Source organism: Phalacrocorax carbo, chromosome Z (genome assembly GCF_963921805.1).
Source record: "Phalacrocorax carbo chromosome Z, bPhaCar2.1, whole genome shotgun sequence".
Lineage (NCBI taxonomy): Eukaryota > Metazoa > Chordata > Aves > Suliformes > Phalacrocoracidae > Phalacrocorax > Phalacrocorax carbo.
This window is the reverse complement of record NC_087548.1, coordinates 60,747,873-60,774,320: the sequence shown is the minus strand read 5'-3', so window position 1 is coordinate 60,774,320 and position 26,448 is coordinate 60,747,873. Positions and strand designations below refer to the sequence as shown.

General features: G+C 52.6%; 1 protein-coding gene across 2 annotated transcripts in view; it reads right to left on the bottom strand.

Annotated features, from left to right (window-relative positions):
* Positions 1–26,448, bottom strand: part of FER (FER tyrosine kinase) — a 247,172-nt gene that overhangs the window by 198,865 nt on the left and 21,859 nt on the right. For both annotated transcript variants that reach the window (XM_064439290.1, XM_064439291.1), the window contains exon 5: positions 23,615–23,714. In XM_064439290.1, coding sequence (XP_064295360.1) covers positions 23,615–23,714 — 100 coding nt within the window. The remainder of the gene's footprint in view (positions 1–23,614; positions 23,715–26,448) is intronic.

The following is a 26,448-nucleotide window of genomic DNA, read 5'->3' as shown; positions in this document are numbered from 1 at the left end:
TTCCAGAATTTGCCCACCCTCTTGGTGAACAAGTGTTTCCTCATGTCAAGTCTGAACCTCCCCTGCCGCAGCTTTGAACCATTCCCAGGCGTCGTGTCGCTGGATCGCAGGGAGAAGAGATCAGCACCTCCCTCTCCGCCTCCCCTGCTCGGGAAGCCGTCGAGAGCAATGAGGTCGCCCCTCAGCCTCCTTTTCTGCAAACTAGACAAACCCTGTGTCCTCAGCCACTCCTCACAGGACATGCCTTCCAGCCCTTCCAGCAGCTTTGTTGCCCTCCTCTGGACACACTCAGGTGCCTTCGCACCCTTTGTGAACTGCGGGGCCCAGAACCGCACACAGCGCTCAAGGTGAGGCCGCTCCCACGCTCAATACGGCGGGGTAATCACCTCCTTTGGCTGGATGGCTGTGGCTGTGTTTGATGCTCGCCAGGATGCGGTTTGCCCTCTTGGCTGCCAGGGCACACCGCTGACTCCCGTTGAGCCTGCTGTCAACCAGCACCCGCAGATCCCTTTCTGCAGGGCGGCTCTCCAGCCGCTCCTCTGCCAACTTACACTTGTGACCAGAGTTCCTCCCTCCCAGGTGCAGAATCCGGCATTTGGACTTGTTAAATTTCATCCCATTAATCGTTGCCCAATGCTCCAATCTATCTAGCTCCCCCTGCAAGGCCTCCTATCCCTCGAGAGAGTCAACAGCACCTCCCAGTTTAGTATCAACAGCAGGCTTGCTAATGTGCATTCAACTCCTGTCTCCAGGTGACTGATACAAATATCAAACAGGACTGAGACCTGAGGAACACCGCTGGTGACCAGTCACCAGCCAGAGGTAGCCCCCGTCGCTAGAGCCCCTTGAGCCCTGCCGTTCAGCCGGTTCTTCACCCAGCGCACCATGCACCTGCTCACCTCCAGATGGACTACTTGTCCACAAAGGTGCTGTGAGGGACGGTGTCCAGAGCCTTACTAAAATCCCAGAAAACTACATCCACCACCTTGCCTTCATCCCCTAGGCGGGTGACCTTATCGTAGACGGATATCAAATTCATGAAACAGGACATTCCCTTTGTGAGGCCGTGTTGGCCGTGCCTGATGACGGCATTCTCCTTGAAACGCCTTTCAACAGCACCCAGCATCATCTCCTCCATAATTTTTCCCGGTGCTGAGGTGAGACTAACAGGGCTGTAGTTTCCTGGCTCTTCCCTCATGCCCTTCTTGTAAATTGGACTAACACTGAGGAGCTCCCAGTCAGTGGGACCTCACCAGACTCCCAAGACCTTTGGCAGATGATTGAGAGGGGTCCTGCCGTAACACCCGCTAGCTCCTTCTGTACTCTGGGATGAATCCCATCTGGCCCCACGGGCTTAGGAACATTCAACGGGTACCACTGGCCCCTTACAGTTTCGGTGTCCACAAACGGAAAGGCGCTACTCCCACAGTTCTGGTCCTCCAAGTCAGAGGGCCGGGCAGCCCAAGGTCTATCAGTATGGCTCTTATTTTCAGTGTTCACCCCATCCCCCTGCAGACTCCAACTGGGGAAAGATGGGCCCCATCCGGTCCCACATCCGAGCTGGGGCCCCAGCACTACGTCCACCCTGGCCCAAGGTGTGGCAGGAACTGAAGACAAAAACCCATCTGGAGAAGTGACCGTGCCCTGTGGTGTCTCCATGGCGGGCGAGGGGTGCAACCTCCTTTGGCAACTGGACAGCCAGAGCCTGGGGTTGGGGGCATTGGTTTGGGGATTTTCTCCTACTCGTTGAGCCATCAAAGTGCTGCCTTTGGTGTGCCGTGGGAGGAAGCCAGGGATCCCAGAGGGCTGGCCAGCAACGCTGGGCCGTGGAGAGAGCCTGTGTGACTTTGTCCTGCAGCATCCCAGGGAGGCAGGAGGTGTTACTGAAGGAAGCCTCCTGCCACGTGAACCTATCGACGCCGGCCACGGCCAGAGCGACCTGACGGGGCCCCGGCAAGACACGTCCAAGGCCTCGGTGGCTGGCGTGACGCACCGATACTGAGCACGAGAGAAGCGATGGGGGATGGAAGGGGCCATGGCGTTGCAGTATCCCCAGGCACGTGTGCTGGGGCCAGAGCGCTGCCACAATGAGCGCCGCAGGCAAGGATGGCCCGTGGTGCGCGCACGACGGACACTGATGTCACCGAGCGATGGGGTTCCGATGTCCCCGAGCGACGGATTATGACCAGGTGTCCCTCGGTGCTTATATCCGGGCAGCGAGCCTCAGCCCGCTGGCTCGTGCCTGCACTCCGGCTGAGCGAGTACGCGAGGTCTGGAGTGTCGTGCAAGGCTGTGGTTGGTGCTGAGGTCGTGCCCAGGGAGTTGTCGAGTGCAGCCCTTGGTGCCCGACCCCAGAGCCATCAGAGGATTTTCCCCGGCCCTGCCACTTTCCGGCAGCCGGGGCACCCAGGAGGCGCGCTCGCAGCAGCAGAGGTGAGCTGTGCGGGGAAACCTCACCCTGGGGAGCTGGGACGGTTTCCTTCTTGAGGGACCTGGGCATTTCTTCCGCCCCTCGTCCAGCCAGCCAACACCTGTGTCCTCTCCTTCTTTCCTAGCTTGACACCTGCTGCTGCAGCGGCAGTGAGAGGGAGCGGCTTGTCACCGCCAGCTCCCCGCAGCCCCGCAGCACCGCAGCAGAGGTGAGCTGTGCGGGGAAACCTCACCCTGGGGAGCTGGGACGGTTTCCTTCTTGAGGGACCTGGGCATTTCTTCTGCTCCTTCTCCAGCCAGCCAACAACTGTGTCCTCTCCTTCTTTCCTAGCTTGACACCTGCTGCTGCAGCGGCAGTGAGAGGGAGCGGCTTGTCACCGCCAGCTCCCCGCAGCCCCGCAGCACCGCAGCAGCAGAGGTGAGCTGTGCGGGGAAACCTCACCCTGGGGAGCTGGGAGGGTTTCCTTCTTGAGGGACCTGGGCATTTCTTCTGCTCCTTCTCCAGCCAGCCAACACCTGTGTCCTCTCTTCCTTTCCTAGCTTGACACCTGCTGCTGCAGCGGCAGTGAGAGGGAGCGGCTTGTCACCGCCAGCTCCCCGCAGCCCACCGCAGCACGTGGAGAGCATGGGCACGGAGCTGGAGAACCGCTGCCCAATCTGCCTGGACAGCTGGGAGAGGGCCAGCTACGTGGTGCCATGCCTCCACCAGTTCTGTTACACCTGCATCCTGCGGTGGGCTGAGAGCAAGCCCGAGTGCCCCCTCTGCAAGAGGAGGGTGAGCTCCATCGTGCACTCGGTGCGGGCGGACGACGACTTTGCGGAACACGTCATCCCACCGCCTGCGGCACCATCAGTCGTCGTCCAGCCAACAGCAGGAGCTCCTGGACAGCCAGCCGCCCACAGCCTCCGTCACCCGGCAGGACCCCGGCCAGCAGCCGCAGGGCCGCTGCCCTGGGCTCCAGTGGGCGGCTTCCATGCCACTGTCTGGGCATCCCTCTTCCGGGTCTACCCTGCTGTCCTCCAACCCCTGCTGCCCTGGCTGCATCAGGAGCTGGGGCAGCTCCTTGACGATGCCCAGGAAGCAGCAGCAGCGCAGAGCCTCACCACATCCAGCCTGCGATACTTTGGCCTGGATGAGGAGGCTCTGGTCCAGCTGCTGCGGGCCTCCTTGGGCAGGCGCACAAGGAGCTTTGTCCAGCGGCTCATTGCCACCGTCCTGCACCGGTGCAGCGGGGAGGCCCGACGCGTCCTAGAGCTGGGGGAGGCCCGTGCAGCTGAGGAGCGGGAGGGCAGCCCTGCGGCTGCCCCCGGCCCCGCTGCCTCCCAAGGGGGTTCTCCTGCCCCCAGCCCGGCCCTTCGTGGGGGTCGCGGCAGCACCCCCTCCGCTCCCATTCCCACCCGTGGGGAGCAAGAAGAGGTCCAGGAGGACCCAGAGGAGGCTGTGCCCGGGCCCTCCACGCGTAGCCGGGGCAGCGAGCACTCCCGTAGGGGACCCCGGCGAGCCCCGAAGAGGAGGGCCGGCAACTCCGAGGACCCTTCCCAGCCCCCCAGGAAGCCACCCCGTCGTCGGTGATGCTGGGAAGGTGCCTCAAGGACCAGCTAAAGTGGGGCCGAGCCACAGCTGGGGCACACACCAGCCCCTTGTCATCCTGGCCCCTCAGCTCCAATTAGCACCCAATAAAAGCAAAGGAAAGCATGAGAAGTGCAGAAGTAGTCTCGGTCCTGCTCTCAATCCCGTGGGCACTGCTCTCGCCAGCCGTGCTGCTCTCTACCCCTCCTCTGGTGCTACGGCCACCGCTTCCTCGTGTGTCTGCTGGGCCCTGTGGCCGCTGGGGTCAGCCCGGTGGGAGAGCGGGTGCGGCGATGCAGCAGGGCAGGAACCCCTCGATGTTCAACAAGGGGAGGCGCAAAGTCCTGCAGCTGGGGAGGAAAGGAACAAGCCCAGGCGCCAGCATAGGCTGGGGGCTGCCTGGCTGGGAAGCAGGTTGGCAGAAAGAGACCTGGGGGTGTCGGTGGGCACAAAGTTGCACATGAGCCAGCAACGTGCCCTTGCCACAAAGGCGGCTAACGGCGTCGCGGGCTGCACTGGGAGGAGGATTGCCAGCGGGTTGAGGGAGGGGATCCTTCCCCTCTCCTCAGCACTGGTGAGGCCGCACCTGGAGTCCTGTGTCCAGTGCTGTGCTCCCCAGTACAAGAGAGACGTGGACACACCGGAGGAGATGTGGTCCCACGAAGGACCACCAAGATGATGAAGGGAGTCTCCAGAACTCAGCCTTCACCACGTAAGCGTCTCTGCAGGGGCGTTCACTGGTCCTGTGGGCAGTTCAGGTCCTGCTCTGTGTCTTCTGAATGCTGCTGGCCATTGGTATCTGCAGGACTCTGGTCTGGGGCACGCAGCACCCAAAGAGAGACCGAGGGACCTGGCTTTTGCAGACCCCTGAGGGACACCACTCGTCACCGGTCTCCATCTGGACATCGAGCCATTGACCACTACCCTCTGGATGCGACCGCCCAAGCAATTCCTTATCCACTGAACAGTCCACCCATCAAATCCGTATCTCCCCAGTTTAGAGAGAAGGGTGCTCTGGGGGACCGTGTCAAGGGCCTTTCAGCAGTCCCGACAGATGACATCCATTGCTCTTCCCTTGTCCCACTGACCTACGTAGTCACTCCATCATAGAAGGCCACTAGGCTGGTCAGGCAGAACTTGCCCTTGGTGAAGCCATGCTGGCTCTCTCAAACCACCTCCCTGCCCCCCGTGTGCATTAGCATAGCTTCTAGGAGGGTGTGCTCCACGATCTTCCCAGGCACAGAGGTGAGGCTGACAGGTCAGGAGTTCCCCGGCTCCTCCTTTCTACCCCTTTTAAAGATGGGCACAATGATTCCCTTCTTCCAGTCGCCCGGGACTTCACCTGACTGCCATGACTTTTCAAATAGCATGGAGAGTGGATTGGCACCTACATCAGCCCATTCCCGCAGGACTCTGGGAGGCATCTCATCAGGTCCCACAGACTTGCGAATGTCTAGGAGGAGCAGCAGCTTGTCACCCTTGGTAGCTGTTGCCTGGGAAGGGAGAGAAAGGCGATGGAGGCACGCTGTCTGAACCTGGCTACCTTCCCCCCGTCTCCCAGGAAGAGACGTCCATCGGTGCCCAGTGCTGGGCAGAGCAATGCAGAGCAGGGCAGCAAAGCTTGCACCCAAAGAGAGAAGAGAGCAGGGGGCCTGCCGGTGTTTTCTTCTGCTGCATAACCATAGCCTCCATTGCAAGAGAGGATGAGTGCTGATGCAGGGGGCCAAGCCCTGGGGAGCCAGGTGCCCTGATGAAAGAGCCGTGGGGCCTGGCCTGCTGGTCTTGGAGGGCTTCCTTGCCCTCCTGCGAATGCCATGGGTCTGAGCCTGTGGACTGGTCGGGCCTCTGTGCGCTGATGTGAGCGTCACTGAGAGTGGCCGTCTCATCTTGCTGAGCCTCTTTCTTCCTAGTGAGTGCCACGGGGCTTGGCGCTCTGCTCCTGCTCAGCCTCTTTGCCTGGATTCAGCTCCCATGGAGCCCGGGCCTCTGTTCTTGCCGGCTCCCTAAGCCCTGATCTGAGCAGCACGGGTCCTCGCCCTCTGGTCTTGCAGGGCTCTGTCGCCTGCGTCAGCAACCATGGGCGCTGGCCCTCTGCTCTCGCAGGGCCTTTTGCCGTGATGCTAGTGCTGTGGGGCCTGGCCCTCTGATCTCACGTGGTCTCTTTGTCCGTGGCAGAGCAACATAGGTATTGCACAGTCTCTTTGCCCTGAGCTGACTCTCACGGGGCCCAGACGTGTGCTCTCTGAGCGCATCTTTCCCCAGAGCCCTGCGGCACAGGTGTCGGCCCTCTGCCCTTGCAGAGCCCCTTTCCCCTGAGCAGGGTGCAGTGGGTCCTGGCTCTGCAAGACCAGAGGGCCAGGAGAGCATTTGAGCACCATAGAAACGGGTCCCCTGCTCTTGCAGGATCTCTTCCCCCCTGCTTTGGGCACCATGGGGCCCGGCCTCTGGTCCCGAGGGGCGCATGTGCGCTGATGTGAGCGTCACGGAGACGGGCCAACTGGTCTTGCTGGAGCTTTTCCCCCTCGTTCGAGAGCTAAGGGACTCCGGCCTCTGCTCTTGCCAGGCCTCTTTTTCCTGATCGAAGCGCCATGGCGCCTGGCACTCTGCTTTGGCAGGGCCCCTTTCCCCCGATAAAAGTAACACGGAGCCTGACACCCGACTCTTGCAGGCCCCCTTTGCCATGAATCGAGTGCCGTGGGGCCTGCGAGCGACGCGGGGCCTTGCCCGCCACTCATGCAGCATGTCCCTGCCGTAACTGAGGTGCAGCAAGGCAAGCCCCTCTGGCCTTGCAAGGCCCCTCGTCTGCAAGCAGGGTGCCAGAGGGCCTGGCCGTGTGCTTTTGCAGGGCCTCTGTGTGCTGTTGAGAGTGGCTGCCTGGTCTTGCTGCACCTCTTTCCTCTCCTTCGTGTCTCCTGCCGGAGGCCCCGCAGACGACATGGGGCCAACGCAGAGGCAGCCACGCGAGATGAGGGGAGAGACCGTAGGCAGCTGCTGAGTTTGGCACCGAGAGCTGCTGCCGGGCCCCAGCTAAAGACCCAGACCCCAGTGCCAGGCCCACAGGTGATCCGGCATGCCTCGGGCACGCGGCAGGAACCCGGGGAGCGGCGGAGCAGGGGGAGGCTCTGCGGGCGCGCAGGCAGAAAGCGGCAAGAGCAGGCCAGGCCCCGCCGCTCTGGGCCTGCACTAAAGGCCAGAGGGTCTGCCCTGGGAGGAGAACCCAGCTGCAGGAGACGGGCTCTCTCTGGAGACCACACGGTGCATGAGAGCAGCCGCCTTCAGGCGGCTCTCGCGGGGTCTTGCCACACTGCTCTGGCTCAGGAAGAATTCATCTTCACTCTTGAGCAACCTGCTCCAGCAATCTGACACAAATCGATGCCTTCTTTTTGAAGGGTTTTTCTCCCGCTTTGTTTCCCTCTGGGCTTTTCTTTTAGTGTCCACACCCCCTTGCGCCCTCCCACTCTCCGTCTCCGTTTTGTGGGAGCGCTCAAGATGACCCCAGTCAACTACCAAACGATGGCAGAATTCAACCTCAATGGCGTTTGTGACTCCTACCACTTTTCCGCTGTCAAACCTGGGTAGTCTGCCAGACGTATTTTTTGGCTGCAGAAATCTGTTTAGAACGGGAAACAGAAGCAGCAAATAGCCACCACCCCACACCTCCCCTCCCTCCCAAATTCAAAAGATTCTCTCGAGAGCTGTTGAACCAAATGAAACAAGTAGTTTTCTGACATTGCAGTGTCTAGAAGTTGTTGCACCTTTGGAAAGCTTTGCTACATTTCACACTGGCGGTGCTTCCTCTTCCTGGACTTCACAGGGCATCCCTTCACAGGCTTGCGGCAGTCGTGCTCTGGGTTGTGCCCACTCGGGTCTCGAGGACCTCCAGGGTCCCAGGGGCTCCCACACCCTTTTTGGGCTACCCACTCCACGGTTTAATGATCCGCACAGTGATTTCTCCCCGCTTCTCTCCCGCCTGAAGCTCTCTAGTTTCAGCCGATGCCACTGTCTCTCACCCTCCTGCCAGGCACTGCTGGGAAGACTCTGTCCCCACCCTCTTGTCTCTTCCCCACAGGCACCAGGGCGTGCTGTTGGGTGCCCCGAAGCCTTTTCTGCTCCATGCTGAAGCACTTGACCCTTCTGGAAGGGCAAGTGCTCCAGCCCCACCATCTCAGTGGCCTCCCCCGAGCCCCTCTGGTTTATTGACATGTCTCCTGTCTGAGGCCCCGAGATGTGGCATAGGGCCTAGATGAGGCCTGATGGGTGCTGAGCAGAGGGGATCAACCCTGCCCCACCGGCTAGGCAAGAAAGATAGGAGAAATCCCCAAGACCAAGCCAAATGCTGCCTCTGACCTCCCAGGGGAGGTCTAAGAGCAATGAACAGAATGGAATGGAATGGAATGGAACAGAGTAGTTCAGTTGGAAGGGACCTACAATGATCATCTTGTCCAATCGCCTGACCACTTCAGGGCTGACCAAAAGTTAAAGCATGCTATTAAGGATATTGTCCAAATGCCTCTTAAATGCTGACAGGCCTGGGGCATCAACCACCTCTGCAGGAAGCCCGTTCCAGAATTTGCCCACCCTCTTGGTGAACAAGTGTTTCCTCATGTCAAGTCTGAACCTCCCCTGCCGCAGCTTTGAACCATTCCCAGGCGTCGTGTCGCTGGATCGCAGGGAGAAGAGATCAGCACCTCCCTCTCCGCCTCCCCTGCTCGGGAAGCCGTCGAGAGCAATGAGGTCGCCCCTCAGCCTCCTTTTCTGCAAACTAGACAAACCCTGTGTCCTCAGCCACTCCTCACAGGACATGCCTTCCAGCCCTTCCAGCAGCTTTGTTGCCCTCCTCTGGACACACTCAGGTGCCTTCGCACCCTTTGTGAACTGCGGGGCCCAGAACCGCACACAGCGCTCAAGGTGAGGCCGCTCCCACGCTCAATACGGCGGGGTAATCACCTCCTTTGGCTGGCTGGCTGTGGCTGTGTTTGATGCTCGCCAGGATGCGGTTTGCCCTCTTGGCTGCCAGGGCACACCGCTGACTCCCGTTGAGCCTGCTGTCAACCAGCACCCGCAGATCCCTTTCTGCAGGGCGGCTCTCCAGCCGCTCCTCTGCCAACTTACACTTGTGACCAGAGTTCCTCCCTCCCAGGTGCAGAATCCGGCATTTGGACTTGTTAAATTTCATCCCATTAATCGTTGCCCAATGCTCCAATCTATCTAGCTCCCCCTGCAAGGCCTCCTATCCCTCGAGAGAGTCAACAGCACCTCCCAGTTTAGTATCAACAGCAGGCTTGCTAATGTGCATTCAACTCCTGTCTCCAGGTGACTGATACAAATATCAAACAGGACTGAGACCTGAGGAACACCGCTGGTGACCAGTCACCAGCCAGAGGTAGCCCCCGTCGCTAGAGCCCCTTGAGCCCTGCCGTTCAGCCGGTTCTTCACCCAGCGCACCATGCACCTGCTCACCTCCAGATGGACTACTTGTCCACAAAGGTGCTGTGAGGGACGGTGTCCAGAGCCTTACTAAAATCCCAGAAAACTACATCCACCACCTTGCCTTCATCCCCTAGGCGGGTGACCTTATCGTAGACGGATATCAAATTCATGAAACAGGACATTCCCTTTGTGAGGCCGTGTTGGCCGTGCCTGATGACGGCATTCTCCTTGAAACGCCTTTCAACAGCACCCAGCATCATCTCCTCCATAATTTTTCCCGGTGCTGAGGTGAGACTAACAGGGCTGTAGTTTCCTGGCTCTTCCCTCATGCCCTTCTTGTAAATTGGACTAACACTGAGGAGCTCCCAGTCAGTGGGACCTCACCAGACTCCCAAGACCTTTGGCAGATGATTGAGAGGGGTCCTGCCGTAACACCCGCTAGCTCCTTCTGTACTCTGGGATGAATCCCATCTGGCCCCACGGGCTTAGGAACATTCAACGGGTACCACTGGCCCCTTACAGTTTCGGTGTCCACAAACGGAAAGGCGCTACTCCCACAGTTCTGGTCCTCCAAGTCAGAGGGCCGGGCAGCCCAAGGTCTATCAGTATGGCTCTTATTTTCAGTGTTCACCCCATCCCCCTGCAGACTCCAACTGGGGAAAGATGGGCCCCATCCGGTCCCACATCCGAGCTGGGGCCCCAGCACTACGTCCACCCTGGCCCAAGGTGTGGCAGGAACTGAAGACAAAAACCCATCTGGAGAAGTGACCGTGCCCTGTGGTGTCTCCATGGCGGGCGAGGGGTGCAACCTCCTTTGGCAACTGGACAGCCAGAGCCTGGGGTTGGGGGCATTGGTTTGGGGATTTTCTCCTACTCGTTGAGCCATCAAAGTGCTGCCTTTGGTGTGCCGTGGGAGGAAGCCAGGGATCCCAGAGGGCTGGCCAGCAACGCTGGGCCGTGGAGAGAGCCTGTGTGACTTTGTCCTGCAGCATCCCAGGGAGGCAGGAGGTGTTACTGAAGGAAGCCTCCTGCCACGTGAACCTATCGACGCCGGCCACGGCCAGAGCGACCTGACGGGGCCCCGGCAAGACACGTCCAAGGCCTCGGTGGCTGGCGTGACGCACCGATACTGAGCACGAGAGAAGCGATGGGGGATGGAAGGGGCCATGGCGTTGCAGTATCCCCAGGCACGTGTGCTGGGGCCAGAGCGCTGCCACAATGAGCGCCGCAGGCAAGGATGGCCCGTGGTGCGCGCACGATGGACACTGATGTCACCGAGCGATGGGGTTCCGATGTCCCCGAGCGACGGATTATGACCAGGTGTCCCTCGGTGCTTATATCCGGGCAGCGAGCCTCAGCCCGCTGGCTCGTGCCTGCACTCCGGCTGAGCGAGTACGCGAGGTCTGGAGTGTCGTGCAAGGCTGTGGTTGGTGCTGAGGTCGTGCCCAGGGAGTTGTCGAGTGCAGCCCTTGGTGCCCGACCCCAGAGCCATCAGAGGATTTTCCCCGGCCCTGCCACTTTCCGGCAGCCGGGGCACCCAGGAGGCGCGCTCGCAGCAGCAGAGGTGAGCTGTGCGGGGAAACCTCACCCTGGGGAGCTGGGACGGTTTCCTTCTTGAGGGACCTGGGCATTTCTTCCGCCCCTCGTCCAGCCAGCCAACACCTGTGTCCTCTCCTTCTTTCCTAGCTTGACACCTGCTGCTGCAGCGGCAGTGAGAGGGAGCGGCTTGTCACCGCCAGCTCCCCGCAGCCCCGCAGCACCGCAGCAGAGGTGAGCTGTGCGGGGAAACCTCACCCTGGGGAGCTGGGACGGTTTCCTTCTTGAGGGACCTGGGCATTTCTTCTGCTCCTTCTCCAGCCAGCCAACAACTGTGTCCTCTCCTTCTTTCCTAGCTTGACACCTGCTGCTGCAGCGGCAGTGAGAGGGAGCGGCTTGTCACCGCCAGCTCCCCGCAGCCCCGCAGCACCGCAGCAGCAGAGGTGAGCTGTGCGGGGAAACCTCACCCTGGGGAGCTGGGACGGTTTCCTTCTTGAGGGACCTGGGCATTTCTTCTGCCCCTCGTCCGGCCAGCCAACACCTGTGTCCTCTCCTTCTTTCCTAGCTTGACACCTGCTGCTGCAGAGGCAGTGAGAGGGAGCGGCTTGTCACCGCCAGCTCCCCGCAGCCCACCGCAGCACGTGGAGAGCATGGGCACGGAGCTGGAGAACCGCTGCCCAATCTGCCTGGGCAGCTGGGAGGGGGCCAGCTACGTGGTGCCATGCCTCCACCAGTTCTGTTACACCTGCATCCTGCGGTGGGCTGAGAGCAAGCCCGAGTGCCCCCTCTGCAAGAGGAGGGTGAGCTCCATCGTGCACTCGGTGCGGGCGGACGACGACTTTGCGGAACACGTCATCCCACCGCCTGCGGCACCATCAGTCGTCGTCCAGCCAACAGCAGGAGCTCCTGGACAGCCAGCCGCCCACAGCCTCCGTCACCCGGCAGGACCCCGGCCAGCAGCCGCGGGGCCGCTGCCCTGGGCTCCAGTGGGCGGCTTCCATGCCACTGTCTGGGCATCCCTCTTCCGGGTCTACCCTGCTGTCCTCCAACCCCTGCTGCCCTGGCTGCATCAGGAGCTGGGGCAGCTCCTTGACGATGCCCAAGAAGCAGCAGCAGCGCAGAGCCTCGCCACATCCAGCCTGCGATACTTTGGCCTGGATGAGGAGGCTCTGGTCCAGCTGCTGCGGGCCTCCTTGGGCAGGCGCACAAGGAGCTTTGTCCAGCGGCTCATTGCCACCGTCCTGCACCGGTGCAGCGGGGAGGCCCGACGCGTCCTGGAGCTGGGGGAGGCCCGTGCAGCTGAGGAGCGGGAGGGCAGCCCTGCGGCTGCCCCCGGCCCCGCTGCCTCCCAAGGGGGTTCTCCTGCCCCCAGCCCGGCCCTTCGTGGGGGTCGCGGCAGCACCCCCTCCGCTCCCATTCCCACCCGTGGGGAGCAAGAAGAGGTCCAGGAGGACCCAGAGGAGGCTGTGCCCGGGCCCTCCACGCGTAGCCGGGGCAGCGAGCACTCCCGTAGGGGACCCCGGCGAGCCCCGAAGAGGAGGGCCGGCAACTCCGAGGACCCTTCCCAGCCCCCCAGGAAGCCACCCCGTCGTCGGTGATGCTGGGAAGGTGCCTCAAGGACCAGCTAAAGTGGGGCCGAGCCACAGCTGGGGCACACACCAGCCCCTTGTCATCCTGGCCCCTCAGCTCCAATTAGCACCCAATAAAAGCAAAGGAAAGCATGAGAAGTGCAGAAGTAGTCTCGGTCCTGCTCTCAATCCCGTGGGCACTGCTCTCGCCAGCCGTGCTGCTCTCTACCCCTCCTCTGGTGCTACGGCCACCGCTTCCTCGTGTGTCTGCTGGGCCCTGTGGCCGCTGGGGTCAGCCCGGTGGGAGAGCGGGTGCGGCGATGCAGCAGGGCAGGAACCCCTCGATGTTCAACAAGGGGAGGCGCAAAGTCCTGCAGCTGGGGAGGAAAGGAACAAGCCCAGGCGCCAGCATAGGCTGGGGGCTGCCTGGCTGGGAAGCAGGTTGGCAGAAAGAGACCTGGGGGTGTCGGTGGGCACAAAGTTGCACATGAGCCAGCAACGTGCCCTTGCCACAAAGGCGGCTAACGGCGTCGCGGGCTGCACTGGGAGGAGGATTGCCAGCGGGTTGAGGGAGGGGATCCTTCCCCTCTCCTCAGCACTGGTGAGGCCACACCTGGAGTCCTGTGTCCAGTGCTGTGCTCCCCAGTACAAGAGAGACGTGGACACACCGGAGGAGATGTGGTCCCACGAAGGACCACCAAGATGATGAAGGGAGTCTCCAGAACTCAGCCTTCACCACGTAAGCGTCTCTGCAGGGGCGTTCACTGGTCCTGTGGGCAGTTCAGGTCCTGCTCTGTGTCTTCTGAATGCTGCTGGCCATTGGTATCTGCAGGACTCTGGTCTGGGGCACGCAGCACCCAAAGAGAGGCCGAGGGACCTGGCTTTTGCAGACCCCTGAGGGACACCACTCGTCACCGGTCTCCATCTGGACGTCGAGCCATTGACCACTACCCTCTGGATGCGACCGCCCAAGCAATTCCTTATCCACTGAACAGTCCACCCATCAAATCCGTATCTCCCCAGTTTAGAGAGAAGGGTGCTCTGGGGGACCGTGTCAAGGGCCTTTCAGCAGTCCCGACAGATGACATCCATTGCTCTTCCCTTGTCCCACTGACCTACGTAGTCACTCCATCATAGAAGGCCACTAGGCTGGTCAGGCAGGACTTGCCCTTGGTGAAGCCATGCTGGCTCTCTCAAACCACCTCCCTGCCCCCCGTGTGCATTAGCATAGCTTCTAGGAGGGTCTGCTCCACGATCTTCCCAGGCACAGAGGTGAGGCTGACAGGTCAGGAGTTCCCCGGCTCCTCCTTTCTACCCCTTTTAAAGATGGGCACAATGATTCCCTTCTTCCAGTCGCCCGGGACTTCACCTGACTGCCATGACTTTTCAAATAGCATGGAGAGTGGATTGGCACCTACATCAGCCCATTCCCGCAGGACTCTGGGAGGCATCTCATCAGGTCCCACAGACTTGCGTATGTCTAGGAGGAGCAGCAGCTTGTCACCCTTGGTAGCTGTTGCCTGGGAAGGGAGAGAAAGGCGATGGAGGCACGCTGTCTGAGCCTGGCTACCTTCCCCCCGTCTCCCAGGAAGAGATGTCCATCGGTGCCCAGTGCTGGGCAGAGCAATGCAGAGCAGGGCAGCAAAGCTTGCACCCAAAGAGAGAAGAGAGCAGGGGGCCTGCCGGTGTTTTCTTCTGCTGCATAACCATAGCCTCCATTGCAAGAGAGGATGAGTGCTGATGCAGGGGGCCAAGCCCTGGGGAGCCAGGTGCCCTGATGAAAGAGCCGTGGGGCCTGGCCTGCTGGTCTTGGAGGGCTTCCTTGCCCTCCTGCGAATGCCATGGGTCTGAGCCTGTGGACTGGTCGGGCCTCTGTGCGCTGATGTGAGCGTCACTGAGAGTGGCCGTCTCATCTTGCTGAGCCTCTTTCTTCCTAGTGAGTGCCACGGGGCTTGGCGCTCTGCTCCTGCTCAGCCTCTTTGCCTGGATTCAGCTCCCATGGAGCCCGGGCCTCTGTTCTTGCCGGCTCCCTAAGCCCTGATCTGAGCAGCACGGGTCCTCGCCCTCTGGTCTTGCAGGGCTCTGTCGCCTGCGTCAGCAACCATGGGCGCTGGCCCTCTGCTCTCGCAGGGCCTTTTGCCGTGATGCTAGTGCTGTGGGGCCTGGCCCTCTGATCTCACGTGGTCTCTTTGTCCGTGGCAGAGCAACATAGGTATTGCACAGTCTCTTTGCCCTGAGCTGACTCTCACGGGGCCCAGACGTGTGCTCTCTGACCGCATCTTTCCCCAGAGCCCTGCGGCACAGGTGTCGGCCCTCTGCCCTTGCAGAGACCCTTTCCCCTGAGCAGGGTGCAGTGGGTCCTGGCTCTGCAAGACCAGAGGGCCAGGAGAGCATTTGAGCACCATAGAAACGGGTCCCCTGCTCTTGCAGGATCTCTTCCCCCTGCTTTGGGCACCATGGGGCCCGGCCTCTGGTCCCGAGGGGCGCGTGTGCGCTGATGTGAGCGTCACGGAGACGGGCCAACTGGTCTTGCTGGAGCTTTTCCCCCTCGTTCGAGAGCTAAGGGACTCCGGCCTCTGCTCTTGCCAGGCCTCTTTTTCCTGATCGAAGCGCCATGGCGCCTGGCACTCTGCTTTGGCAGGGCCCCTTTCCCCCGATAAAAGTAACACGGAGCCTGACACCCGACTCTTGCAGGCCCCCTTTGCCATGAATCGAGTGCCGTGGGGCCTGCGAGCGACGCGGGGCCTTGCCCGCCACTCATGCGACATGTCCCTGCCGTAACTGAGGTGCAGCAAGGCAAGCCCCTCTGGCCTTGCAAGGCCCCTCGTCTGCAAGCAGGGTGCCAGAGGGCCTGGCCGTGTGCTTTTGCAGGGCCTCTGTGTGCTGTTGAGAGTGGCTGCCTGGTCTTGCTGCACCTCTTTCCTCTCCTTCGTGTCTCCTGCCGGAGGCCCCGCAGACGACATGGGGCCAACGCAGAGGCAGCCACGCGAGATGAGGGGAGAGACCGTAGGCAGCTGCTGAGTTTGGCACCGAGAGCTGCTGCCGGGCCCCAGCTAAAGACCCAGACCCCAGTGCCAGGCCCACAGGTGATCCGGCATGCCTCGGGCACGCGGCAGGAACCCGGGGAGCGGCGGAGCAGGGGGAGGCTCTGCGGGCGCGCAGGCAGAAAGCAGCAAGAGCAGGCCAGGCCCCGCCGCTCTGGGCCTGCACTAAAGGCCAGAGGGTCTGCCCTGGGAAGGAGAACCCAGCTGCAGGAGACGGGCTCTCTCTGGAGACCACACGGTGCATGAGAGCAGCCGCCTTCAGGCGGCTCTCGCGGGGTCTTGCCACACTGCTCTGGCTCAGGAAGAATTCATCTTCACTCTTGAGCAACCTGCTCCAGCAATCTGACACAAATCGATGCCTTCTTTTTGAAGGGTTTTTCTCCCGCTTTGTTTCCCTCTGGGCTTTTCTTTTAGTGTCCACACCCCCTTGCGCCCTCCCACTCTCCGTCTCCGTTTTGTGGGAGCGCTCAAGATGACCCCAGTCAACTACCAAACGATGGCAGAATTCAACCTCAATGGCGTTTGTGACTCCTACCACTTTTCCGCTGTCAAACCTGGGTAGTCTGCCAGACGTATTTTTTGGCTGCAGAAATCTGTTTAGAACGGGAAACAGAAGCAGCAAATAGCCACCACCCCACACCTCCCCTCCCTCCCAAATTCAAAAGATTCTCTCGAGAGCTGTTGAACCAAATGAAACAAGTAGTTTTCTGACATTGCAGTGTCTAGAAGTTGTTGCACCTTTGGAAAGCTTTGCTACATTTCACACTGGCGGTGCTTCCTCTTCCTGGACTTCACAGGGCATCCCTTCACAGGCTTGCGGCAGTCGTGCTCTGGGTTGTGCCCACTCGGGTCTCGAGGACCTCCAGGGTCCCAGGGGCTCCCACACCCTTTTTGGGCTACCCACTCCACGGTTTAATGATCCGCACAGTGATTTCTCCCCGCTTCTCTCCCGCCTGAAGCTCTCTAGTTTCAGCCGATGCCACTGTCTCTCACCCTCCTGCCAGGCACTGCTGGGAAGACTCTGTCCCCACCCTCTTGTCTCTTCCCCACAGGCACCAGGGCGTGCTGTTGGGTGCCCCGAAGCCTTTTCTGCTCCATGCTGAAGCACTTGACCCTCCTGGAAGGGCAAGTGCTCCAGCCCCACCATCTCAGTGGCCTCCCCCGAGCCCCTCTGGTTTATTGACATGTCTCCTGTCTGAGGCCCCGAGATGTGGCATAGGGCCTAGATGAGGCCTGATGGGTGCTGAGCAGAGGGGATCAACCCTGCCCCACCGGCTAGGCAAGAAAGATAGGAGAAATCCCCAAGACCAAGCCAAATGCTGCCTCTGACCTCCCAGGGGAGGTCTAAGAGCAATGAACAGAATGGAATGGAATGGAATGGAACAGAGTAGTTCAGTTGGAAGGGACCTACAATGATCATCTTGTCCAATCGCCTGACCACTTCAGGGCTGACCAAAAGTTAAAGCATGCTATTAAGGATATTGTCCAAATGCCTCTTAAATGCTGACAGGCCTGGGGCATCAACCACCTCTGCAGGAAGCCCGTTCCAGAATTTGCCCACCCTCTTGGTGAACAAGTGTTTCTTCATGTCAAGTCTGAACCTCCCCTGCCGCAGCTTTGAACCATTCCCAGGCGTCGTGTCGCTGGATCGCAGGGAGAAGAGATCAGCACCTCCCTCTCCGCTTCCCCTGCTCGGGAAGCCGTCGAGAGCAATGAGGTCGCCCCTCAGCCTCCTTTTCTGCAAACTAGACAAACCCTGTGTCCTCAGCCACTCCTCACAGGACATGCCTTCCAGCCCTTCCAGCAGCTTTGTTGCCCTCCTCTGGACACACTCAGGTGCCTTCGCACCCTTTGTGAACTGCGGGGCCCAGAACCGCACACAGCGCTCAAGGTGAGGCCGCTCCCACGCTCAATGCGGCGGGGTAATCACCTCCTTTGGCTGGCTGGCTGTGGCTGTGTTTGATGCTCGCCAGGATGCGGTTTGCCCTCTTGCGCCCTTGGTAGCTGTTGCCTGGGAAGGGAGAGAAAGGCGATGGAGGCGCACTGTCTGAGCCTGGCTACCTTCCCCCCGTCTCCCAGGAAGAGACGTCCATCAGTGCCCAGTGCTGGGCAGAGCAATGCAGAGCAGGGCAGCAAAGCTTGCATCCAAATAGAGAAGTCAGGAGAGTTTAAATAGAATTGATACTGATCTACAAAGTACTTTTTATTGAAATTTCTGCAACTAAACTAGGATAGCTATGACTCTTAGTTCTGTCTCAGGAAGGAAACTTGGAAATTGAGTGATCAGCCTTATCATCATCCCCATGTAAAGAGATACAAATGCAGTGCTCTTAATTAACATGGGCTTTACAAGACCAAAATCATAGAGATAGGCAGGAAGAAGATAGGACCTTCGCTTTTAATCTCTAAGGTCTTCTTTCCCTTTATGTCTTGCCTGAGGCTTTCATGAATGTGTTTCTTCAGCGAATATAATCACCCACTCCCTCTTCCACTCATCTTATTTCTAAGAGGAGGATAAGTAGTTTTTCCCAAACCTTATTTTACAAATTAGTGACTGCGAAGAACAATGTAGTTTTCCGATGGACAGAACCTATTTGTGTATACTTAGATTCCAAAATCACAGAATACCAAACATAAACTTCTGAGTTAAGAATTAGTTCAACAGTCGTCTGCTTAATGTTAAGATAAACAAATAACATAGTATAGAAATAGCAGAATTTAAAGTGCAATCTTTTGAACTGCTGTCAGACGTTTGAGCTAATATGCACCACCAGTAAATTCTCTGAGACTTATGAGTGCTGGTCTGTGAGAATTGAGGAAAGCCCATCCTAGGGCTCTGCCTCCAGGTTCAGCAGAAAGAATATGTCCAAGCTACTCCCACACTTCACAAGAAGTCAAAAGATCTCTTGGCTCTGCACTCCACCAGGTTTCCTGTTCTAGAAGCTTTATTTTACACGGAAGAAACAACTCTAGCCCTTGCAAACACTGCTCGTGTCTATGAGCTGAAATGCTTACAATAGGGTATTAATTTGAAATACATCCAGCCTGCTGACATCTGTGAATAAGACAGACCATTTGAGCTAGTGTTAATTGTTTTGTCTTAACAATGTGAGTGTTTGAGTCAAAAATAAACTCAAAAAATACCGTACTAGGAGTTCCTCTGATCTCAGCAACAACTAAAGGCAACACATGCCACCAGGAAATACAGTAGTATAATCACAATTTTACAGGCATCTCAGAATGAATGCATCAGCTACCTAATAAAAGTATTTTCTGGCCACTCTAGCTATTACAAAGGATAGTAGGACAATAATTTGATTCAATGAAAGCATTTTCAACAGCTTACTTTTTTATCATAGTTATAGCTTATGCTGTCATGCAACTTCAGTAGGTACCACAGAAGTCACATCAATTCTGAGGTATTAAATCACAAGAATGGCAGGGATCGGAAAACATTCTTCCAGCAGATGCAACGTTGTACTATGTGCTATGTACTATGTGCTAGGTGTACTGTTAATATTTCTAGTCTCCTCTAAATCACAACGTTGTCAGGAAACATGAGCCAACCTAGGGAAATCTGGCACAATATTTTTTATTCTGCTCTAGCAGCATAAAATGAAATTATGAAATTAAATACTTACTAAATTTGTAATATTAAATCAATATATTTTTCTTTTACTATTTACTTCAGGTCCATTCTGTCACATAAGAATGTTGCAACATGGTTTCTACATTCAATCAGTAATTAACTAGTAACAGGAACACAATAAATACCTGTAACAGACGTATTTACAGGAAAACTGTAAATTTTGCTAAAGATTATTTTGTATTAATATTCAGTATGAACCTCCCAAAGCTACACTGGCTCTATTCCAACTGCAATATTAACGGATATAAGAGCAACTATTTCACATTTAAACACCTAACACCAAAATCAGCCTCAAAAATAGATGCTAAACTGCTAAGAATTAATACTTTTCAATTTAAAAAAAGGAAATCAGTAATTTATTAATTATGATTTCATGTACTCATAATTTCCTTATTTAATTTTTTTAATATAGCAATACGTAGTGTTTAACCAGAAAAACCAAGGCTGAAAACATTAGAAACACCCCCAGACACACTCTGAACTCCACTTAACAAAGATGCACAATTCTGCAGAAGCAAAAATAATTGTGGAAATAGCCAACTTAAGTGGAAGCAGTTACCGATCAAATCAAATGAAATTCAAACAGTAATGAGGTATCACACTTGATATCTACAACTGTTCTACAGTTTCCATTTTTTATTATTTACCCATTATTTATGAATCTTTTTTAGAAGCTCTGTGACTTCTTCTTTAGCCGCACAGTGTCTTTTATCATTTGGCATAAATTTTGTTTTGATGTGTCCTCCTGCAGCAGCAACATCAGCATGCCACACTCTATTTACCTTGTTACCCAGCATCACTGAAGTCGGCACAGCATTGGAGGCTCAGAGCTGTACACAATTTGTAAGTGTTATTTTGAACCACTGTTCTAAGAAGTTTCCACCATTTTTTTCTCAATATCACACATCCAAAGGATTTCAGAGGGCTGTCCATTTCATTATGGAAAAACAGTCTAGAAAGCTTTCATCTTATATTTTGCTCCAGTGACTCCACCATGCCCTAATATCCCAATTCTGCAAAGGATCATGCTGTGCATTCTCAGTACATACTTTGCTTTTTTTCTTTTTTTTTAAACAAAGCTTTCTATTGGAATCAATGTGTCCATAGTCCGAGTTGCTGAAGTATGCCTCATTAGAGATGCACTGGACTAGTTCAGCTTGCTGACTTTATCCCCTCTCAGCCTGCTTTCTCTCACCATATATCAAAAAAAAACATAAAAATTAAGGACTGAAAAAAAGGCAAAAAATTCCAACCAACTGAGCAACACAAGCCAGACTGTCTGACACCTGCGGTCCCCAAGCCCAAGAACAACCAACCAGACTGCATTTGTGATTTCCATGGTAATCACTGGTCCAGAAAGGAGCAGCAACGCATGACTAAATGGGGTAAGGGCTAGAACAAGATAAATCAGTCAATTCTGACTGAGACAACATGCAGACACTGGTGGCCACAACAGGGCAGTGCAATCCAGCCTAAGGACCAAGTGGCAGCCAAGGCTCAGTGGTGCACCCTCTGCAACACAACTGTCCCACTACTTCCCTGATGTCCAAGCAGAAGCAGCGCTAGCAGAGGGTTCCCCAGAACAGCTCCTGAGCCAGCATGTCAGACACTTCCGTCTTTCTCCAGATCTGGAGAGCACAAAGCCTTCCATAATGAAGCTCCTGCACCCTTCAGAAACCAGTTCCCTCTTCCTCACTACGAAACTACGCAAAAATTCTCACCAGCTGCCTTCCCATTGCCCTAACACAAACAAAACCTGTACTTAACCAATACAATTATTCAGTGCTTAACCCTTATTCTTATTACTCCTTCCACACGTCCTCTTAGTGTTTTCAGCAAAAAGTGAAAACAGCCATAACTCTGCATAAAAGCATCAACATATTGATTCAAAGTGACTGTCTTGTTAGCTGGTGGAAAGTATGACATACAGTAATTTGAGTTTACCTGAGAATACTTCATGACTGCAGAAAAACATAAAAACAACTACTACTGCAGAAGACCTTTCCACTGTTTGTAACATTGCCAGGCTTTACCCTTTTCAGTTCATACCCTCTACTGTGTGTGTTTAGCCCAGAATTTAACATCACTTTTAGCAACTCAACCAAAAAACAAGACAAGAATTCTCCTCCCGAACTAGAGAACCACTTGCACCTCATTCACTAGCAGCTCTGGTAAACTTACTGTCTCACTAGAAGATGGCTTTGCTATTCCAAAACAGAACAAAAGTCACTAAATTTCAAAATCACTACACGTGCAAAACAGAGGAATTTCCAAGTCATTCCTTTGTGTGCCTTGCATTCTTCTCTCGTTGACCAGCTTGTACAGGTACACGAACTTACAGGAAATTCAGCATGCACAAGCCCAAGGACAAAGACAAAATAGTATGTCCTAAGGAGTAGTTGTCTCCTTCCATTCCAGAAAGGCGGGGCCAGACGCTGTGATGGAAACTTGGTTTGACAGAGCAACAGAGCCTTTTGAGAACAGCATTTTACGGAAGTGGACTTGGTCTGGCTCTTTTAACACACTTCTCACAAGCGCTGCAATGATTATCATTTTTTTGCTTTACAAAACATTTTTCACCTTATTTCCAATACCTGGTTATGCCCTCCCACTGTTCCTTCACTTGTTTTCAATAATTCTTGAAATCCTGAAAAACTAAACCAGTTTGTGTATTAACAAAAGTCACATTTCCTGATACCATATAATTTGAATAACCACTAGTTACTGAACTAGTGCCTGGAATTATGAAGCATTACAATTTTAAGACTTCCCTAACTTGTTCACTTCATAAACCAGTTTGACAACTTGGGGGCTCTGAAACCCTATGAAAATACCATGGCTTAAAAATTCAAACCGCTCAGCTGACCTGCAGTTGAAAATCAGCTGTAGTAGTCCACCAACTACACAAATATTTGTAAACAAGAACCGAGATGCAACAGGGGAGAAGCAATTCTGCAATTTTGGGGAGAAAAACCTGCAACATTTTTATGGAGATCGGTGTTTGTTAAAACAGATTTACACTAAGAAAGGGAAAGTGAAATTAAGCACTAATCATAATAAGATAAATACTAAGTGGAAGCCCGAAAGAGAAGGTCAAGTAAAACCACAGAAGTAAGTGTCTTAAAAACAGCTTGTGTTTGTTGCCTATCTGAAGAAATATTAATTCAGTTAATCAGAACCACATCAAAACATCACAGCTGCTGACAGCCAAAACACCCTTTGATTTCAATGGCAATGTTTGGTGCTGCAGGAAGGGAGAATGATCAGAGCTCTAACAGGAAGACAGGATAAAAAGAACATACTAAGATCACAGCAGTCTATTATATTCTCCATGTCGCTTACTGTATGTTCCCATGTTTAGTAGTTACTTGGGGATAAAACAAGTAACCAAATTAAAGTGACAGGTAGCAAAATCTTAGGGAACTGGGCAAAATTAACTAAGTATTTACATTTTTAAGTGAATATGAACATCAGTAAAAAAATAAAAAGCTGAAGCTAAGCAGTGCTAAGTATAGTTTCTCTTATCCCATGCTGGTTTGTTGTTATATTCACCTACTGCTATACCACTCCAAACTTCAGACAAATTTGGGAAGAAACAATCTTCCTCTGAGCACTGATAGCTACTATATTACACTGTGAATTACAGTGTAACAAAACCAAGGAAAATAACTGCCAGTTTAGGCAGTCATACAAAAACTTAAAGATGGATCTTGGAATTTATATATTTATATATACTGCCATCCAATTAATTTTCTCTAAAGAAAGAAAAGAATCTTAGAAAGGCAGGTAAGAACAATTATTAACAAGGTATTTCAATACATTATAGAACAAAGGCTCTCCTTTACCTAATCGTTCGCAGAATTTAACAGCAAACAAAATCCATGCAGTTTGGACACGTCATTCCCAGAAAATCTTTAAGATATCTCAGTGTGCAAATTAATTCTTTTCCTCTTTTGCTTAAGGTTGACAAAGGTCTGATCCGTTATACTGTCAGGAACTGATGCTGATGCCACTGCAGCAACCATAACAGGTCACAGCGCGCAAGTAGGCTGCAGTTACGATGTAAATGAGATGGAGTTGCAACCCACTTGCCACTATTAACAGTTCATTTGAGCAATGTTACATTTCAAATACATCCTTTGAAGGAATAATAGTAGAACTTAAAAGGACTACCATTTTTATTAAAAGAAGGGCTATCCTTTATGATTTTTTTAACAAGTGCCAACAAGCACACATGATGACAATTAGACTGTCTTAAGATATTAAATGAGCTTTTATATTGTAATTGAGTTGCTCAAAGTAAAAATATTACCGTTTCACTCTTAGAGTTTTAGCAGGTCTGAAAAAGGCACTAATAAAGAGATGAAGTTAAACAAGTCAGTCATACCTTTAGCGACAGCTTCTTTATATTTCTCTTTGGCAGAATTTACTTCTTTTATTAGTTGTCTGTAGCTAGATTTTAGTTTCTCTAGCTCTGTCTTTGTAACCTTTAAGAAAACAGAAATATAAAAAGTATTAAAAATACTTATCCTCAACATACAAAAACCTCATAGTATTAGTGAAATAGAATTAACCTGATTTATTTTCCAAAATAAGGATGTTAACACTTCCCATTGGCTCGAGATAATCTTAATAGGTTATTACATAGTGTAACAAAATTAAAATCAATAAGTGCATGAAATAAAATAAGAGGCCTGAAACAGAGATCCCCATTCACATCAGTATAATGAAAAATATATTTAGGAAATCCAGCTAATCATAAACACTATTCCATTCCAATGACAAGGAAAAACAAAGCACCAAAAAGATGCTTAATAAATCATACTAGATGAAAAAGTTCTATTCATAGGAATTCTTTTAGCATCTAAAAAAAAGTAGAAGAATTTTTAGATATTACAGTTCACACAAGCAGCTTAGAAACAGCAACTGTGTATGAACCTATCTATCTGATGTAAGACAAATCCCTACAAAGGAAAAGAAACCAAACTAAACAAACAAAAAAAAAAACCACAAACAAACAAACTCAGTGGAATACAGCACTGAAGAATCTTTTTGTAGTGGAAGCAGCTCCAATGAACAAGACATCTGAACATGATATTTTTGGTCAAAAAATTAAAATAAAATTGATAAAGTTGTCTATTCTACCCTCAACTTTCACTCATTGTGTGACAAAATTAGTGCACTGTTCAGAAATAATCACTGAGCTTGAACTTGCAAACAAAAGCTAATAAACCAGCCACTGAAATACCAAAAAGGTGACATATATAATGAAGAAAAGTAAAAAGTATGACAAAGAGAAAAATACACTCACAGTGGGCAATTGTGGAAGAGGAACTTAATTTAACAGAAGTGCTCCCTTCACTCAATGTGCAGAAAAGAAAGTCCACTCTACAGAAAAACTGTTCCTCTTGCAGCTGGCATGAAGAAGACTGGAGTTCACAATTTGCCCTCTTCTCATGAGGTAACGCCCAGATATCCCTACTTTCACCCTCAAGAACATCTGGAAACTTAATGGAATTCCTCGAAGAGCCAACAAGGTGCTATCACCAGTTTCTATTTCTGGGCCAACTGTATAAAGATTTAATTTAAAGGCAGGAACTTTTCACCACACAAATCCCATACTCTCATCTCATATTTCTACACACTGTAAACTATACTCACATCTGTTGTTATCATAGACTAGTAGAGTTAATACAGGAAAAAATAACTTTGTGACAAACTTGTATTATGAAGACACCATGAGAAAAGGAAGAAAAAGATGAAATTAGGAAGTAGTGAAGACAATTAAGTCATGAATAGCAAGGAACTGCTTCTCTTACAGAAAACTGGAAAATAAAAGATAGGCCACTAGTACTAAGAAACCTTTGTGATAATTGCAAAATATATTTTAGTGATTCTTAGACTGTGTTCTTCCAGCAGACAAAAACAAAACCAAGGGCACCTCTGTCCCCAAATAACACTTAAGGAACTAAGATAGTCAAGGATTATCTTAAACCCAGTTTTTACATCAAAAAGTCTTGCCCACTTAACTAGTATTAACTGTACTGTTTCTCCTCAAATTTCATGAAGAAAGAAAAAATATCCAATAACTTAATGGGAATTGGAATAAATCTAGAAGATACAAGTTTTACTACATTTGTGTAAAAGGCATGGTATTTCACTGTCCTTAGGAATTTTATCAAAAAGATTCCTCATTGTAGAGCTGAATGGAATAGGAAAGGATGACACATATGCATTTCACCTAAAGGAAAACACTTTTTTTTTGCCATTGTATCCTAAAGATCTGGTCTGTGCAGGCACTAGTATTAACAAGGTTTGGATAACGTCCTGGGAAATAATAAGTATTTTGTGTCTGTGTGTAACAAAAGCAGAAATAATACCACAGAACATGAGAAGTATTTTTCATTTCTGGGAACCCTTCTGTAAGTCCTTTGAACAAACAATGTCAGCTCACAATGAAATATCATATCTAATCAGAATGCTATTCAAATGCTTCTTAGGAAAATCAGGAAGGAAAAAAAAAAAAAAACAATAATGCAAGCTTATTCATCAGGATGCAAAATATTTGCATGGCCATGCAGCCCATAATTAATGAAAATCAACATGGTCTGTAATTAATCATTTGGGGAGTGCTCAATATGCACCATATTTTTTTGAAAAAGTCTTATTTGAAAAGACAGTTTTATTACAGATTTTATTAAAGTTAATAAGTTAACAGGAAAAAACAAGTTTTGCTCAGTGTCTTTTAAAAGAATACCTGAACTTCCAGCAGCCTTGTTTCATCTAGCCTCTCTTTATTATGTTTCTTTCTTTCTCCATTTCTCCAATTCTCTATATATTTAACCTCTATTATTTCTAATGTATGCTACCAGTTTATCCTCTTCTTCCATCCTGACTGCTTTCAGATGCACCAATCTATAAGTGGCTGTGAGTGATTATTTGGCTTGGAAATTTTATCAGATAAGACAGCCTACTGGCCATGCATCAAAAAGGATGTACTCCCCATAGTCAATACCTGGGGAAGATGCCAAGATCCCAGCGTATTATGGAAGCAGTCCTATTACAGCCAACACATTAACTTAATATATGTTTAGTATTAGTTTAAAGTTCTCAAAACCTGCCCAAGAATCTTCTATGCATCAGTCCATGACATTTGTACTGTACTAGTCAGATGTTACTTTTTAATCACGCTACTCCAAACATCAAATTCTCTACTGGAAG